Source organism: Corvus kubaryi, unplaced genomic scaffold (assembly GCF_017639235.1).
Source record: "Corvus kubaryi isolate FWS band 111438036 unplaced genomic scaffold, C.kubaryi_AGA036_p1.0 37387, whole genome shotgun sequence".
Lineage (NCBI taxonomy): Eukaryota > Metazoa > Chordata > Aves > Passeriformes > Corvidae > Corvus > Corvus kubaryi.
This window is the reverse complement of record NW_024581129.1, coordinates 4,293,815-4,310,683: the sequence shown is the minus strand read 5'-3', so window position 1 is coordinate 4,310,683 and position 16,869 is coordinate 4,293,815. Positions and strand designations below refer to the sequence as shown.

The 16,869-nt window shown below is 47.0% G+C and overlaps 1 protein-coding gene across 4 annotated transcripts in view; it reads left to right on the top strand.

Moving 5' to 3' along the window:
• MAD1L1 (mitotic arrest deficient 1 like 1) overlaps positions 1-16,272 on the top strand; it is a 348,924-nt gene extending 332,652 nt beyond the window's left edge. For all 4 annotated transcript variants that reach the window (XM_042037256.1, XM_042037260.1, XM_042037259.1 and 1 more), the window contains one exon: positions 15,206-16,272. In XM_042037256.1, coding sequence (XP_041893190.1) covers positions 15,206-15,364 — 159 coding nt within the window. In that variant the 3' untranslated portion in view covers positions 15,365-16,272. The remainder of the gene's footprint in view (positions 1-15,205) is intronic.
• The last annotated feature ends 597 nt before the right edge of the window (positions 16,273-16,869 follow it).

Below are 16,869 nucleotides of genomic sequence, written 5' to 3'. Positions count from 1 at the left end.
GTGAGTATGTGGGGGTATTATAACAAAATAAGTGAGAAAATAGCTTACAAATAATTCATAAGTAACTTTAGATGAGAACACATCTTAATGACTTCATCCTCCCAGCTAGCCCTCATGCTGCATGAATCTCCACATTCACAAACTTGCAGGTCACCTCTGATCCGTGATTTAAACACTGCAAATTTGTACACAGACACGTATATAACATTCCATACAAAAAATAGTGTCAGTGGAGCATTAAGGTTAAATAACTGGGCACTATAAAGTAAAGAATTGTGCCTCCCTGCACAGCAACTTAAGGATAAATCCATGTCATTGCATCCTCCTCTGCCTTTGCACCAGAGAGCAGAGATTTCCCTACAGCCTGGATGTTTTGGGGGGACTTGCAGGATCTGTCTATGGCTCCTGCCTCTGCTGCCAACCTGCTTTGTGCCCCTGGGCACTTTTGATTGCTTCTCTGGGGACTTCTTTCCCCTCTTCCCTTTTGTCTGAAGCACACAGGCAGGAACCTCCAGCACAGGAACACTTATATTTGCATCTTTGGGCAGAGCTCAGCCACATTTGGGGCCATGTATGTGCTGAAAAGTGACAACATAGTAAAGAGTAGCATCTTCCTTCACCAGCCTGATCTAGTGGGCAGCATCCCCCTTGAGTTGGAACTACATGATCTTCAAGGTCCCTTCCAACCCAGACTATTCTGTGATTCTATGAAATCTTCTGCTTTACCATCCTCTCCCCAAAATGCCCCACTCTCACTGCAGACCAGTAAACTGTGGGAAGTCTTTCTCTAAATTCAAAAAAATTCATTGAGAGCTTGAGAGAAACAGATCCAAAGTGTTGAACTCCTTTACAGTTACAGCCTGATCTGTTGTGCTGTGTGAGCCCTTTTTTCCTGTTCAGTTATGATCCATGGGAGACTAAAAGTAAACACAGTCTCTTAAGTCTCCTCCACAATCCTGATGCTTTTACTGGCACGGAGAGGGGCCCAGCTCGGCCCTCTGCAGCCAAAACTAGATTCGTTTGTCTTTAGAAACAACACAAATCTGTTTCCCTGGTTAAATAAAGTCATTTGCAGGGTTCTGTTGTGGGAAGGATGTGTCAGCTCGTCCTGAATGGAGCAGTCATGGGGATGAATGGGTTGGTTGTTGGGCTGGAACAGCCCTGTGCACACTGAAGGGCCCTTCCCGAGGCAGGCTGAGCCCTGGCTGGGGCTGTGCCCAGGGGATGCTGCAGGTGCCTGGGCATCACTGCTGGCTTTATTGTGGGCATTCCCTCCCCGCACCGTGACACAGAGTTTGGGGTTGATTATTGCAGAATTGAATCCCACATCTTGCACGTTCCCTGCAGCCCCATGGTTTGGGAAAGCTCTGGTTTCTGCAGGACAGGAGGCAAGCAAGACTCGAGCTCCAAGTCCTTTGGGCTCTTTGTTGCTCTGATGCTGTAGGAAGCCCATTTCTTCCTGTCTGCCAGTCTCAGGCTGTGCTGGTACTTCCCTGCCCTTCAGAGCTGTGACAAGCAATGACTACATAATGTTTTTCAATTCTCCTAACTGCTGTAGAGTTACTTGTTCTAGAAATTTTGGCATGTAACTGGTAGGAAAAAAGGTTGGTGATGTTCTCCAGAGGACATCAGGAATGAGGAAGCAGCAGCTAAAGTGGTTTGGTTCCCTCTGAGGTTTTTTTCAAATATAGTTGAAAACAAGCAAGTGGAATGAGATGCTTAGAAACACTTTGTTTGTGAGGTTCTTTCTGGTTTTAAATTACTTCGTTTAAACATCTTTGTCCGTGAAACCTCCAAGGGAGCTCATCCGCATGTTTTCTCATCTGCATCTTCTACTTTTTGTCTGGTTCTTGCACAAGAAAGAATGTTAAGTATCTCATGTACATCTATAGAAATAAAGCAATTGAGTTATAAAATAGTCTGGTTGAGTAGGACGAGGTCAGTGATCTCAAATAATCCTGACACCAAAGTCAGGACCTGCTCTGTATTACAGTTCAGTGTTTGCTGAGGTCTTTTCCTGTGGCTTTCAGTAACATCTGAGTATATATTAGTGCTGTTTCTACAATGTATTTAGAGCACAGCCTAGATTGGAGGCATTTGAAGAAATACTTCTTGACTCTTTTGCTGTTTTGTTTGTATTTTTTGCTTGTGAAAACAATTCTCAAGAGCATTGTTAGGTGGGTCAGAGCAGGAACACCTCCGGGCACGCTGGGGAATGTGTGAAAGCAGGTTTTGAGAGCTTTTATTTTCACACCATGTTTCAGCTCTGTAGTGATAAGTGTTTTCTGGAGTACAGACCTGAAGTCCCTCCCCTTTCAGGTCTCACTTGTTGAAATGTAGAAAGGTTTTTTTTTTAAGTTTCAGGGTTTTGCTAGCAGTCAGGTTGTGTCGCTCTTAGCCAGTGACAGGTCTGATCAGCAGCAGGGCAAACAGCACAAAGTGGGAACTGCTGTTTATTTTAGCAGCTGATGGCACTAGACAGGTAGGATTAGGGCAAGACATATGGCAGAGAGGAAAGATAATGGCACAGCATGGGAAAAAATGAGGCAGGAACAGATCTTTTAGGCAATTCTGTATTGGCAATTGACCTACAACTCCAAACAAGCCCAATATACACTACAAGAATTTTTACCATACCCTCTGGGCTGTGTGCTGGGTAATTCCCATGTCCTTCAGCAGGTGGGATAAATGCTGCCGTGTGTAGACATCTGGGAGTCCCCTGAAAATCACCTTAATTCAGGACAATATTTTAAACTCGCAGGTGTGGGGAAAGAAAAAATGTGTTTCCTTTTCTTGCAGGCAGAACCAGCCACTGCACACACACCTGGGTCTAAAACCCCAACTTGTATGTGCTCCTTTCAGCCAGACCCAGAGCATCCTGTGGGATAAGAGGATGTCACAGTGGTTTTGTTGCTGCAGCGTTGTAACCACAGACAGCCCAATTACTTCAGATGGGCCTCAGCCAGTTCATTCATATTTGATTAAGAACTTTTTGAAAGATAGGCATATAGAGCTAAGAGCTGGCTCCAGCCTTAGTTATTTACATCAGGATGGGGGTGATAAAATCTTTTTTTAGTGTCAGTGTTTAAATATTTTGGCTCTCTATTCCAATATTGTGGCAAGAAGGAGCCATATGTGTTCCTAGAAAGAGAGCCTAGTGCAGCCGCTAATCAGGAGAGGATCTATTAATGTATTAGCATTCAGAATAATGAGCAAAACCAGCATGCACTGCAGAGACTAACACATATTTTCAGTCTGCAGTTTTCAAGTGTTTGGAAAATGTTGTGTTCCTCCATCTTTCTAAAACTGGTGTTCTGCCAAAAGAAGTTCTCTTCTGTTGTTAATTTTAGAAAGGTTAAATCTATCTACAAAAGCAAGCATAGCATGGAGTGCTGAAAACCAGGAGGATGTGGGCACTAACAGGCTCCCAGGCTTTAGAGTTCACAGCAGGAGCTGACTTGGCAGGGAAACTTGTAGGCTTGTCCTTTCCTTCCCTTAATGATATGCTGAGTAGGGGACAAGACATGAAGTCCAAGCTCCATACCAGCTCCCCTTTCTCCAGAAAGCCCCTGCACCACCTTTCTCCAGAAAGCACTGGGCAACATGTGTGTATCTCTGCAGATCACTACTGGGCTTCAGGGAAGCTTGCCAAAGACTTGGCACAGGAAAAGGGCAAATTTTAAAGAGCTCCAGAGTGGGAGAGATTGCTGGTAGAGCAGCTTGCATGCCTCGAGGTCATTGCTAATGAGCAGCATCTTGCCTAAAGAAGTGAACATTTCGTTTTAGTGCTGCTATGAAAAGCAGCCGTACTGTCTCCCCTTTGCATCCCACGCTACTGCCTGCCTTGCTGTGGCATCTGGAGCAGGCTGTACCAGGAAGGGAAGGAAGCCCTCTTAAAGGATGTGGAAGGATGCTGAAGTGGTAGCAGAGCTCAGATGAGAGAAGCTGGAGCATGACAGCTGTTACTGGATCATGCAAAAAGCCTGCCAGCAAAAATGCATCAGTTTATGTGATATCCGGGTGTCTTGTCTTCTGTTTTCATAATTGCATACATGGTGTCTGCATAAATCTCTTCCCCCCTGCACTTGCAGCAGAAGGAGCTGACTGGCGGATGGCAGCACATCAGTGGGAGAACACCAGCAGGAAGAGACAACCAGTCAGATGTGTGTCAGATGGGGAGGCCCAGGGCCCCAGGCAGATTCCTCGGAGGTTGCTCGAACATGGCGCACTCGCTAAACACAAAACCTCTCCTTTTCCCTTCGGGGAGAGGAGCATGTTCATCCAGACATGAGAACCAGCAGCGCTGTCTTGCCATGTTCTTCAGGAGGTTAGTGCCAAATGACAGCACAGGCAGCAACAGCAGGAACTTTCAGCAAATGTGTCGTAGCCCAAAGGGCCGAGTGTCCCCCCAAGGGGTACAGTAGAATTTCTCCTACTGTTTCAGTGAATACTGCAATCTTCCTATTTATTCACTCCTTAGCTGCAACCTCTGTCTCTTGAGCCGTGGGCTTTCTTCTTGCGGTGAGATCAGACCTGCTCAAGGAGAGAGGAGTCCTATGTCTCTGTTTCACATTGGGTTTTACCATTAAAAGCCCATTTCAAGAAAGCTGGGTATACCCAACCTGCACAGGCCAGGTGACTTGTTCTTCAAGATTTCCTGCCTGTGGACTACAAGTCTGGTTGAGCAACTCCACAAACAGAGTTACTGGTAACCATCAGCTCCATGAATTCAGAAGTCTTGAAGCTGAGAAAGAAATGCTGACATCTAAAAAATAATAACATCTCTTCTCAGTATAAACTTCTACTTGTGGCACTCTGAGAAATGTGCTTCCCCACAGTGGAGTTGTGAGCTGTTAAGGGTTAAAACTCATTCTTGAGGACACAAGAAAATCATTTTGCGTGTTCAGAATCAACTTCCTTCTTTGACTTTCTGGGTACTGACAACTCAGGCTTACTTTGGTCCTGCTGACAGTCGTGCTGATGGCAGCGATTTCAAATGAAGAAAAACGAAGAAAATGTGAGCCAGCAAAAAAGCGAGAGCAGTAAAAGCACCTTCCTCAGCTCATGCTAACATTGTGACATTTGGTTATTGATGTTGCAACGGCCACTAACGTTATTCCCAGAGCCAACACTTAAATTCCACTTTGGTAGATCATAACTGTAAGCAAGTCACACAGTCCCACAGGAAGGGGTAATTATTGACCAATTCTTCTTGCTCTTAGATGAGCGGTGGCTTTGGTCTGCGCAGCGCTGGCTGTGATGCGGAGCTGGCTCTGTGCAGAGGTGACTAATACGTGTCACCAATTTCCTTGATGTAAAGCTTGAACCTGCATTTTAGCCCAGGGTGCCAGACTATGACAAACAAGAGCTAGGAGAGTGTAATGAATAAACATGGTGAGAATTTCAGCTGTACTCTGCCATCAGGTCCATCTGTTACTCCTTCCCCCACAAGCCTTGCAAACTCAATGAGGCGGGAACAGGCATGCTCCATATACTGCCCCATCCCTCAGCCACAGAGCTAAAGGTCTAATTGTCTGCTTGTCATTAACTTTATCACTTACAGTCCCTTGAGCCATTACTGGTAACAGGACCTTGTTCAGTTCTTTAGCCTTCCATCCACCCTGCTTATAGCAAGACTTGGAGAAGGATACCAAAAAGATGATAAGGATAACTGTGCTAATCACATGATGGCATCTGCAGTGTGGCAGAGTAGCAGTCACTCCAGATGTGCCTCCCCAGCATGTGTCCTCTGTTCATTCCCAGCTCCAGGCATTCTCCCTCCATCTCAGGCAAAGTGAGATGCCCAGCTCCCAAACTCAGGGATTCATTTCCAGTTGGCAGGTGGTGAGTCCTGAAGTCTGTATGACCTATTTTCACTCTGTGTCACGTGCAGGCACTTCAGAGGGGAGTCTTGGGTTTTACTGCTGATTTGCTCTAATCCAGAGACAGGAAAGCAGAGGCTTCTGAGCAGGACCATGAAGCAGGAGCAGCCAAGCAGCGGAACGGCACGTATCTGGTGTGACTCAGTGAGGGATGAAGGCTCCAGCAAGCTCTGCCTCTTGGGGAGCAGTGGTTTGCTCTGGGGAGGGGGTGCCTATCTCCCAGGCAATGCCGCAGCTTCAGAAGTTGCCGTCAAAATTCTCCGTGGTTCCAGACGTCTCTCACTGATGCAGGGCTTGATAAACTTTGCTGCTTGTGTTCTCTTACAGACCTCATGCTCCCAGCTGCAGTTCACAAGTGGAGTATCTCCCTGCCTTGGCAACAGGCTGTCTTAATTACAGCTCACACAGATGATTTTTTTTTTTTTTTCTTGCACTTCTGCCATAGGTGCTTCCTTCTCTTGTTCCGGAAACTCCATGTTCTTGGTTTACTGCTCCTCTGTTCCTTCCAGGTCAGAGAGCTTCCAGCAAGGGAGGTGGAGAGGAATGTGATAAGCAGCTTGGCTGGTTAATGAGCTCCCTGTCTAACTGCGGGTTTCTTGTATGCTGGGTTCACTTGCCAGTCCCTGGTATCTCCCTCAAGTTGTCTCTCTTCTTCTGGCTCTCCTGGGGGAGCGGTTTGGAAGCTGGTTTGAGTTGCAGCTACTTTTCTCTTTGTGCCAAAACACATTCACCAGGGTCAGGTGCAGACCAAAACTGCCTCTGGATGGCAGGGCTGGAGAGCTACATGAGCCTGAGATTTGGCTGGGAAAACAGAACTTAAAAAACACCCAGTCCCTCACATTCCCAGCGACAACTGCAGATTCACTGCAGAGAAAGTAACGGGAGATTTTTCTCTCCCTAATTTATGTCTCTCCTGCATATGGCTTCTACGGAGTCGCTGATGTTACAGACAGATGGGTTGGCATTTTACTAGACAGAACACATGGGCTAGATGTTGTTAATGCTTGTTAGCTACTCATTTTGCAGCTTGACCAGTCCAACACGGTCACCTCACAGATGGTTGGGAAGCTGCAGACGGGGTGCTGGAGCGGTCCAGCCCTGCCCCGCGTGGTGTGACAGCAGATGGGATAACGCACGTCTGGCTGCTCTTTCCGAAGGGATTTGTTGTAGGTCAGAGATAGCCGTGGCTGGGGGATCAGCACAGCTTCGCTGTATAACAAGGAGAAACACTGATTTGTAAAGATCCTGAGATTTTATGGAGGTATTGGCTTTAAAGGCTTAATGTCATAGTTTGGGTTTTGATATGAAATGGGGTTGGAAAAATTCTGTGAGCTCTGTGCCTTGTTCCCATCTCTACTCCTCCATGCTTAATGCTTATAAGCATATTTGGCTGGTGAACACTATTTAGCAGATCTGAGTCTGTTAAAAACTTATAATTTATGACCTCAAGCTCCGACTACAGCCAGCTGCCAGTATTAGTTTAGAGTGACATCCCATGTGGTTTTCCATTCTCTGTGATGTGAGCAATCTGCTGTGATTTACTCTCACCAGCCATGTGTTCAGTGGAACCATTTTTAGGTATCACCTCAGCAAATCTCCACAGGGTGAGTCTCCTTGGTGGCTGGTTTGGACATCCCATCAGAATCTGCAAAAGTAGATACTATGAGTGAATCATGTACATTGCCATCTTCCCTCTCGGACAATGTTCAATTTGCAGCATAATGATGGGAGCCTGAATGAATCCTACAGATGAGACAGGGAATTTTAGTTTCAGCACTTGTTCTCTAAAAACTCTCAAAGCCCTTTTGGAAAATGCATGGGTATTAATCCACACTGAGCAGTAGTTCTTCAAACCTATGATTTAAATTGGATATATTTGTCTCTGTCTGTCCTGAACTGTTCAGTAACATTAATGCACCCTGATAATAGCTGTCACATTTTACCCCAGGGGTTGTTCCTCAGTGATAGGTGAAATCACAGCAGTTCAAAGACCTGTCTTCCAGGATGAAAAGCTCTATAGGAATATTCAGATATAAAATAGTAATAGTATGAATCAAAAAATATGCTTCCCTTATTTTAAAGTCTTTGATCTTATTTTTATGGCATCGCATTTGACAGTCTAAAGGGCATTAACCTGTAGGAGAAACCTTTTGAAAGAAGGTGTTGATTCGCCCTCTGCTGCACAGAGCACTGTCCCCCAGGATTAACACCAGCAGGTTTCCCCCATGGAGAGGGGTGCAGCCCTTCAGCACATGTCCCTGCTCTTTTTCATGTTTCATTTTTGACGTGAGGTGCAGGAGAGCTCACCTAGATCAAAACAGGGAGCTGTGGGGAGAGGCTGGCGCAGCACACCCCGCTCTGCGTTCCTTTGCTGCAGAGCTGGTGCAGCATCCAGGACCCCATCACTGCTGCCCCTCGTGTACACAGTGCCTGGGTCGTGTTTCTGGTTAAGATGGAAGTATATGAGCTGACCTCTTGTTCCAAAGGCATTCTGGGGTTGTGGTTCATCTCAGTGTTGAATAATAAGAAAGAGAAAGGAAATGTTTGCTATAAATCTCACTGCGCACGGGGCTGTTTCTCACTTACCCCATCCCAGCATTCAATTTTCTTCTTGGCACTGCCAGGCATTTGCTTTTCTTTGCTCAGCAGCTAAAAGCAGCTTTTTCATTACATTTCCTGGAAGGCCCTTTACAGGCATCCATCCTTGTCTGCCTCATAAATTCACTTTATATACCAAGCTGGTGACACAGAGGTCAGAGGTCTTGGCAAAAAACAATTATTATAAAGAAGTGCTCTTCTTCTTTGGGTTACAATGAGGATATTAAAGGGGGGGAGGGGGGGGGGAAATTTTGCTGCAGACAAGGAATGGTCATTTGGGAAAGGGAGGTGACCTGATTGATTAAGTGCTGCACATCCTGCGGGAGCCACAATGTGCAGGCGTCCTGTGAGGCCAGCTGGAACCTGCCAGTTGCCATGAAAAAAAGAAGGAAACCAGTAAACAGTTTGCTAAATAACCTCATAAATATTTCCAGCCATAAGCATGTCTTGTGGTTCAATTTTGTGTTGTTTTTTGTTTTTTTTTTTCTTTAATATTTCCCTAATTTTAAATGAACGGCCTGTAATTAAAGTGATTTAGAGGCTACCTGGGGACCTGGTATTTGAGCAGTGCATGATGCTTAGGAGAGATTGATTGGTGAGGCATAACTCAATTGGGGTATTTTGATAATGATATCATCACCCGAGAGAGCCAAGTTCGAGCAATTAAATCTCAAAACCTCGTGTTTGGGTTGTTATAACTTCAGCAGGCAGTTCCTGCATGTGCACACACACACACACACATATTTTCCTTGGTTTTTTTCTGGGCACTCCAGCTTTTTTGGCTGGCTCTGTGCATGGTGGGTTGCCCTGCGTCTGTCTGTCTGTCTGTCTGGGGTGATCTGAAGTGGTGATTTATGAGCTCTGCAGCCCCAGAGAGAGGGTGCCAGCCCACTCAGCACCACTGCTTCCCCCCTCAACATCTGCACGTGGACAAGGCGGCCTTTGACATTTAGAAAAATCTCAGCATCTGAAGCAAGAGGCAGAAACAAAAGGATTTTCTCATTTAAAGGTCAGAGCCAGCAGCTTCTTAAAGGAAATTTTCAAATAGGTTTGTTGGACTGTGGCAGGGTTTGTGTGTGTTAGTGAGTGCTGAGGGAGGCCATGGGTGCCATGGGGAAGCCTCAGGGAGATGAGGGGGTTTCAGGACCAGCAGTGTGGCCAAGGCTCCGAGGCACACATGGCAACAGAGATGCAGGAGGTGATCAGGTGGAAGAGCCAACCCTGAGGGCTTCTGCTGATGCATGAAGGCTTTGGGAAGAGGGAGTGAGTGCCCCACATGAGGAGGAGCTCTGAGGGATTCATGTGATGAAGGCAAATTGCCAAATGGGTCGATCTGGTGGGGAGATGTGCATAACCCTCATTGGAGTGGATGGCACAGCGCTCTTCAGGGTAGGGTGGGGAGCACCACAAGGAGAAGGGAAAAGGCAGTGAGAACTGGGTCACGGGGGCTGCAGCATGGCCCTTAGTGCTGGAGCAGCCTGCACAGAGCAGGGAGAAGCTCCGTGTGGAGCGCTGGGTGTGAAGCCGCGCTGCCCCTTCCCTCGGCGCATGGGGGGCTGGTTGCTGTGTGTGCTCCGAGCCGGCGTCCGTGGGGACACAGCACGGACAGTGATTTATGGAAGGAGCAGAGCAGATGAGATGGGGCCTTCGAGATGCATTCGCTGGGTAAATGTCACCGGACAATGATTCACTTGCTCCTTTTGACCCCTCATACATCTTAGCCTTGGAAAGCACTGTCTACCATAGAGCGTGGCCAAGTGGCATCTGCAAAGCAAAGGTTTGTCACCACGCCAAGGGGTGGCTCTGGCAGCCCTGCCAAAGCCCAGGACTTCATCCTTCTGCACACTGTGGAGGTGTTTGAGCCTCCTTTATTCCCAAGCTGAGACACAACTGTCTCACCTGCTGTGCCTGGCACAAAGCTCCACCATCCCTGTTGTCAGCTTGCCAAAACCCATTCAGGAACTCCACCTGCGGGGCTTGAGGTGTGTGTTTGAAGTTGCAGGAACACATGTCCTGCATGGATTGCATCCCCAAAAGCAGTTGTGCTTTCTCAGTGTGGAAATCAGAGGTAGAAAATCCTCACTTCATGTTGAAATCTCAAGTTGTCTAGAATGCTGAAGCCCTCTTCTCCCTGTTTCTGCATTTCTACTCCATACTTTCTCATGATACCACATCCCCATGTCAGCTCTCTCCTTGGGGCATGCAACCACCCTCTTTTCAGTCTTATTCCAGTGTCTGAAGGTCTGCATGACCTTGGGTCTTATGCTCAACCCATGTTTTTCAAGAAGCATCCTTTGTGTGATTAAAGTCACACTGCATGCCAGTTTATAGTGGATGGCACTTTTGGAGCCATTGTTTTTAGCTACCAAAATATGTCAGAGAGAAGAGGAAATGGGTATAAACCTGAGTGCACTTCTGAACCACACCATGGTAGCTTGTGAGTGACTAAAGGAGACACTGTCACACTTTTCACATAGCTGCCCCTCAGCTGCTGGAAGAAGCAGAGAAGGAAGTGCTGGGTATTGGCTTTCAGGGAAGCAGCACAGGTGCAAAGAGCCATCTCAGCAGGACCAGGGCAGACAGAAGTCCTGTACATGTTACACTGAAATGGCAGAGAGAGCCTGTTATGGTCCATATGTTGCAGTTTTATGAGCCTGGTTCACCCAGCTGCAAGTCCATCCACCGAGTGGGACATTTGGGAATGCCTATTGCTGATTGCTCCTCCACATCATCTGCGTTGTCTGCTCCTTATTCATCAGAGAGAAGAACCTGCTTTTCTACCACGTTGGTGGTTATTTGAGAGATTTTTACATGTATATCTGAACTATAAAGCCTTGAATAATTTACCGGTTTCCAGGGTTAAGAGGAAGATTTATGATGTTTCCTTCTGGCAGGCGGCTGCTGATCTCGATTCCCCTGAAGAAACAGCTGTGCTAACAGCTCCTTTCTCAGAGCAGCTCCTCCAAGTTCGTGTTGTTCTGTGCTAAATAGACCAGTGTTGATGTGGGTTATGATATAGAGAGGTCTGCCCCTGATCTGGTTGCTGTGGGGTAGCACAGCCTGTGAGGAGACAAACAGGGTGTCACCCTTCAAATCTACAACCAGAGTCACATCCCACCCACTCCAGCAGAGCTGGGTGTGCAGTAAGACTGGGAAGAGTGATTTCCTTTGCTTTTCTAGAAAAGGTCCCCATAGTCCTTAAATCAGACTGAACTGGCAACAGAGCTTAGTGAAAGCTGATATCTTTCCTTTTGCAAGTATTTGAGATCTGAATAAAACATAACAGAGATCTGAATCTTGGTAGTTTAGTGAGCCAGACAGACTTTTCCCATGAATTAGAAGAAACCAGTATAGGGCTATGTACAGAGTACCTGAGAGATGGTATTCTCATAGTGCTTAGCTTCAGCATCCCAGGCTGCTCTGTGCTCTGGGAAACTGAGGCTGAGATGGGAATATTTCCATCTCTAGTGAAGCACTGCACTTGTCTGGCTCAGCACAAAGGGGAAAGAGGGAGTGAAGAATGATGGTGGTCCCCAGAGTGTCCTCTTGCATTGTCTCCTCTATGCATTGACTCTGGGATGGATGGGCATATTCACAGGTCCAGCTGTTCCTTTGATCCCATGTATTCAGTTTGACTCTAAGTGTTGATGCTTTTTTCTTTCAGCCCTCTCTTTAAGAGCAACATGCTATAGCAATGATGTCAGTAGTGCTGGGCACAGAGCAGTCAGGGCTGGGTTTGAACATGCTCTGGTCTCTCTCACCCCATTCCCACTCATGGACTGTCCCCATGGATCAGTGACACTTGTTTATGCTCTTCTCAGCTTTGCATTTTATTCCTAGATGGGCTGGGGTGGCTTTTGGCTTCATCGAAACTTAGAATTTTAGGGAATGCATCAGCAGGGTGATTGGTGATTGTATTACATGGAGTGTGCTGCGAATAGTTGGCTTGTGCTGGCACCTGCAAGTTCTTGTCAGCAGGAATTGTGTCCAGGGGTTTGCCTTTCAGGGTTGAGACTATTTTCAATTTTTTAAAAAATTGTTTAAAAATGGGTGGAGGGAACCCTAGCTATGAACGGTGAAGAGGAGGATTCGGGTGCCCTTGCAGTTTTGAACCGCTGGAAATTTCACGTTTCTTATTTTCATAAATCCAGTTTTTAGAGCTGGAGTCACAGGCATGCTCTGCATTGATCCAGAATAGTGTGAAACACCAGACCCTGCAGCATTCACTCAGCAGAGCATCCCCGCCATGTGCTCCCCCTCCGTGTTCCTGCACACCCCTGTGCATCCCCCTGCCTTGCCATGATCCCCTGCTCGCTCCTGTTCCTGCCCTGGGCACTTCCCTCTCTGCCAGCGAGTGCACCAGGCAGGGTGCAGGCTGCCTTTTGAAAAGAAATCCTGTGAATTAATGGGAACATATTGCTATTATTTAATATAATCACTTTATTTGTAAAGCACAGGCTGCAGAGGTACTCCCGCTGTTGAACCCAAAGCAGCAAATCTATCTATATATCCCAGTCTATACTACATTATGAACAGATGGGTGAAGAAAAAAAGCAATAAAAACAAATAATAAGAAAAGTAACAATGATAGCAATTTTAAAACACTCCTGGGGGGAAAAAAAGAAAAAAAAAAGTTTCTCCATTTTTTTAAAAGCAGTGTGAGATTGAATGAGCTGCACTGCAAGTGCATCCATCCTCTAAGTTCACATGTAAACATCTCCCAGCAGAGGAAGAATTGCTTTTTTTCCAAGTGGCTGCCTTGCCTTGTGGCTGTTACAGAAGCAATCATAAGAAACCTGGGTGAGATGTCTGGGGTTTGTAAGCATTTGGGGGTTTTCTTTGATTTTTGGAGTTCCTGGGGAGACAGAGGCCGTGGGGGTGACAGGGAGGATGGTGCCTCCCTTGGCAGCTGAGAAAACTCGGTGGGAAATACCAGTCTTCTCAGAAGCATGTATTTGTCCACATAACTTTCTCTGAACATTATTATTCTTCTGCCTCTGCTGCAGGAGCAAACTTTGGTTATGAAGAATAGTAGAGAGAAACTACCATTAATCTCATAAAAAAAGAGAAGATATTCAAATGTAGCCTTCACCCACGACACCAGTGAGCTCAAAGTAGAGGAAATTTAAAACATTTATGTTGCTCAGTTTCTGTGGTCATAAAACACAAGCAAATGGTCTGGCACTGGATGCTAAATTTCTTAAGGAATTTACTTTAATTAATTAAACTAGTAAACCAATTAATGGATTTGCTTGTAAATTGTTAGGAAATTAATTCTGTGCCCAAAGAGTGTTTTAAATCTGCGAGGGAGGCTGTGTATTTCATACAGAGCTTGAATTCCCATTTCAGATGCATCCAACTCAGCGGTAAGAGAGCTGGAGACACAAGTGATGCATTCATAATACTCGGACCTTCCTCCAAAACTGGCACTTCCCAACAGCTGAATCCAGGGAGGATTTGCAAAATAAAACCTGTGCTGCTGCCACAGCACCCAGCCCCTGTGCTTGCTGCTCTGCTACAGCCTCACATGGCAGGCACCTTTGGCTTTACGTGGGATGGGGATTTATGTCCTTCCCAATGCCTCCAACTGGCTCCTTCATCTGCCATCGCTTCCCTCTTTGATCTGTGTACCCTCAGTGGTACCTCAGGTGCACAGGAGGCATCAGGTAGCTTCAGATCAAAGCACAGGATTTGCTGAAAAACATCCCAGCCAAAATGAAGCTTTAAACAAAAGCTAATTCACTTTTCCACGTGGAAACCTTGTTTCGATTCCCTGCCTGGCTCGGGGATGACAGGGGCATCCTCTCTACCTTGCACTCCTCACAACCCCAAGGGACCCAAACATGGAAAGTTCATAATGTTCTCCCCTCACCTGGCAATCCTCCACTTTGGATCTTGGCATCCTTTGGTTGGGGAGGGGGCTGCTGGCTGTGCCCTGCACCACCTGTGCGGTCCCACCTCGGTCTGACAGGAAGCAGAGCTGCAAAGCAATTAGGAATGGTAGTATTTTGAAGAGGAAAATAGCAGGGGAAAAAAATTAGCATTTGCACTGTGATGTTTTTGCTGTTTATTAATAAACAAGCTGCTTTTGTGCCTCTGGGGGCAGGAGAGGCTTCAAGCATCCCTTATTTCTCTTGCATTTAGCTTTTTTTTTGCTTGTTTTATATGTTACAGGAGATTTGTAATGTCTTCCCACACGTTGAGTTTCCTTATTTTCTTGAGAGCATCTCTGGAGTAATTCCTCTGGAGGTTTCAGCTGTGTGATGCCAGGCTGGTTTAAACACTTCAGGGATGTGGGGTGGATCAGTACTCACTGGGAAGGAGTTATGTTAATTAGGAACAGGTCTGCTTCCTCCTACAGAAGTGGTGTGACTTCAGGAATAAGTGTTTTCATGGAGAAAAAACCCCTGTGCAGAGCTCCTGCCACCTTGGGTGGTGTTGGTGACAGTGACCCTCATGTAGGCAGCCCTGCTGTGTGCTGGCAGAACAGGCTTTTTCCAGGATGGTCAAACCCCTCACCTCCCCATCACCATATTTGTCACTGGGGAAGGCTCACACGGGGGTCCTGCATGGGGACATTGGAATGCAGGATTCAGGAATGCCGTGTGCCAAACAGATGGCATGTCCTCGGTGCAAAGGAGGCTTCAGGGTGACACTGCTCCTGTGCCACGGGAGGTGAATGAAAACCCCCTGGTATTAATGGGCTTGTTCTTCTTTCCCATTAGGCCTCCAGCTCCTCCGGTGGAAAAATGCAGCTTCTGGAAACGGAGTTCTCCCGAACCATCGGGGAGCTGATCGAGCTCCACCTGCTGCGCCAGGACAGCATCCCAGCCTTCCTCAGCGCCCTCACCCTCGACCTCTTCAGCCGCCAGACCATTGCTTAGTGTCCCACTGCCAGCCAGGGTTTGGTCCTCCTGGGCAGGACACTTGAGGTAGTGAGGAAAAATTCTCATGTCCACCACCCTTAATTTGTGGTATTGGGTTGCTTCTGTTTTGCAGGGAACTCCTTCTTCCCCCTTCTTTCATGCTGAGTCACAAATCTCACCAATTCCTCTGAAAAGCATAATTTTCCTCCTGTGGGAGGGCAACTCTAGCTCCATTCCAGGGCTCTCCCGTGCCAAGATCCAATCCCTGCATTTGAACTGGGCCATGTGTTCATCACTACCCAGATTCTCAGCATCTGTCTGGGAATACGGTGGGAACTCCTGGTTTGAGGAGCCCCAGCACCACCATTTGCAGCTTTTTCCAAAGGTATCCCCCAATCTGGGCCCCAGCAAAAAGACAAACCTGGCATGAGGCTGGTGCTTCCTGCCCCATCATTGTCCTCTTCTAATGGGAGCCAAGGGCTTGTCCCCAGGGACAGAGACCCAGGAAAAGTCTCTTGCTCTTGCAAACATCTCATCACTCAGCAAGGTTGAAATTATTTTTAAGACATCAGTGACCTGAGTCTGCCATCACTCAGCAGACGAGCATAAGCATAAATGGCCGTTTGAAGCCCCTGTACCTGTGTTGACCCCTCTGTGGCTCAGTCACTGCCGTGCTTTTGGTTCCTCACTGAGGCTTTAGGGTTCTTGGTTATCTCAGGACTGTAGGAAGTGGAAGGGAGCAGTTTGGGCTGCGTTCAGTGCTGGTGGCTTTAGTCTGCTGCCTGCCACCACCCTGTGGGTATCTGTTCTGGGAGGTGTCCCTCCTCCTCCCCTCCATGGAGGGTGGAGCATCCCCAGATGTTTAACATTTTGTGTTATAATGGATGTAGCTCTTCTGTCATAACAATAAAGTGTCACTTCCCAAACTGGGTGCATGACTCTTATTTGGGATGCACACTGTGCCTTGCCATCCTCTCCCACATGTAGAGGATGAGCACATCAGTGGTCTGATGCTGGTAGTGCTTTGCAAAGGGAGGACATCATTATCTCTGTTTTTCCGGGCAAGTCTCATTCATAGAATTATGGAATTATAGAATCATCAATGGTTTGGGTTGGAAGGGACCTTAGAGATCATCTAGTTCCAAGCCCTGCTGCCTTAAACCAAATCAGTTTGCTATAAACTTCTGTGTGTATTGATTTCCTCCTGATTTCAGCAGGAACTTCCTAAGCTTGGAGAGAAGGTAGCAGTGATCAGGCTAGAAAGTTTGCTGAGATACTTGCACTGACTGCAGGGTTGGCCAGGCTTGCTGGGGACCTGTTGATGCATCTACAGGCATGGAAAACATCTGCTATCAACCCCCAGATCAGAGGTGAAGGGACAAGCGTGAGGTCTGGGGAGGCTGCAGCCCCCATCTCCCCAGCCCTCCTCTCTGCAGGGAAATGCAATAGCAAAAGTTTGTCGTTTTCTCTTCTGCTTGAAGAAGTCCTGGTGGAAGATGAATTGCTGGGCATGCTGTGCCAGG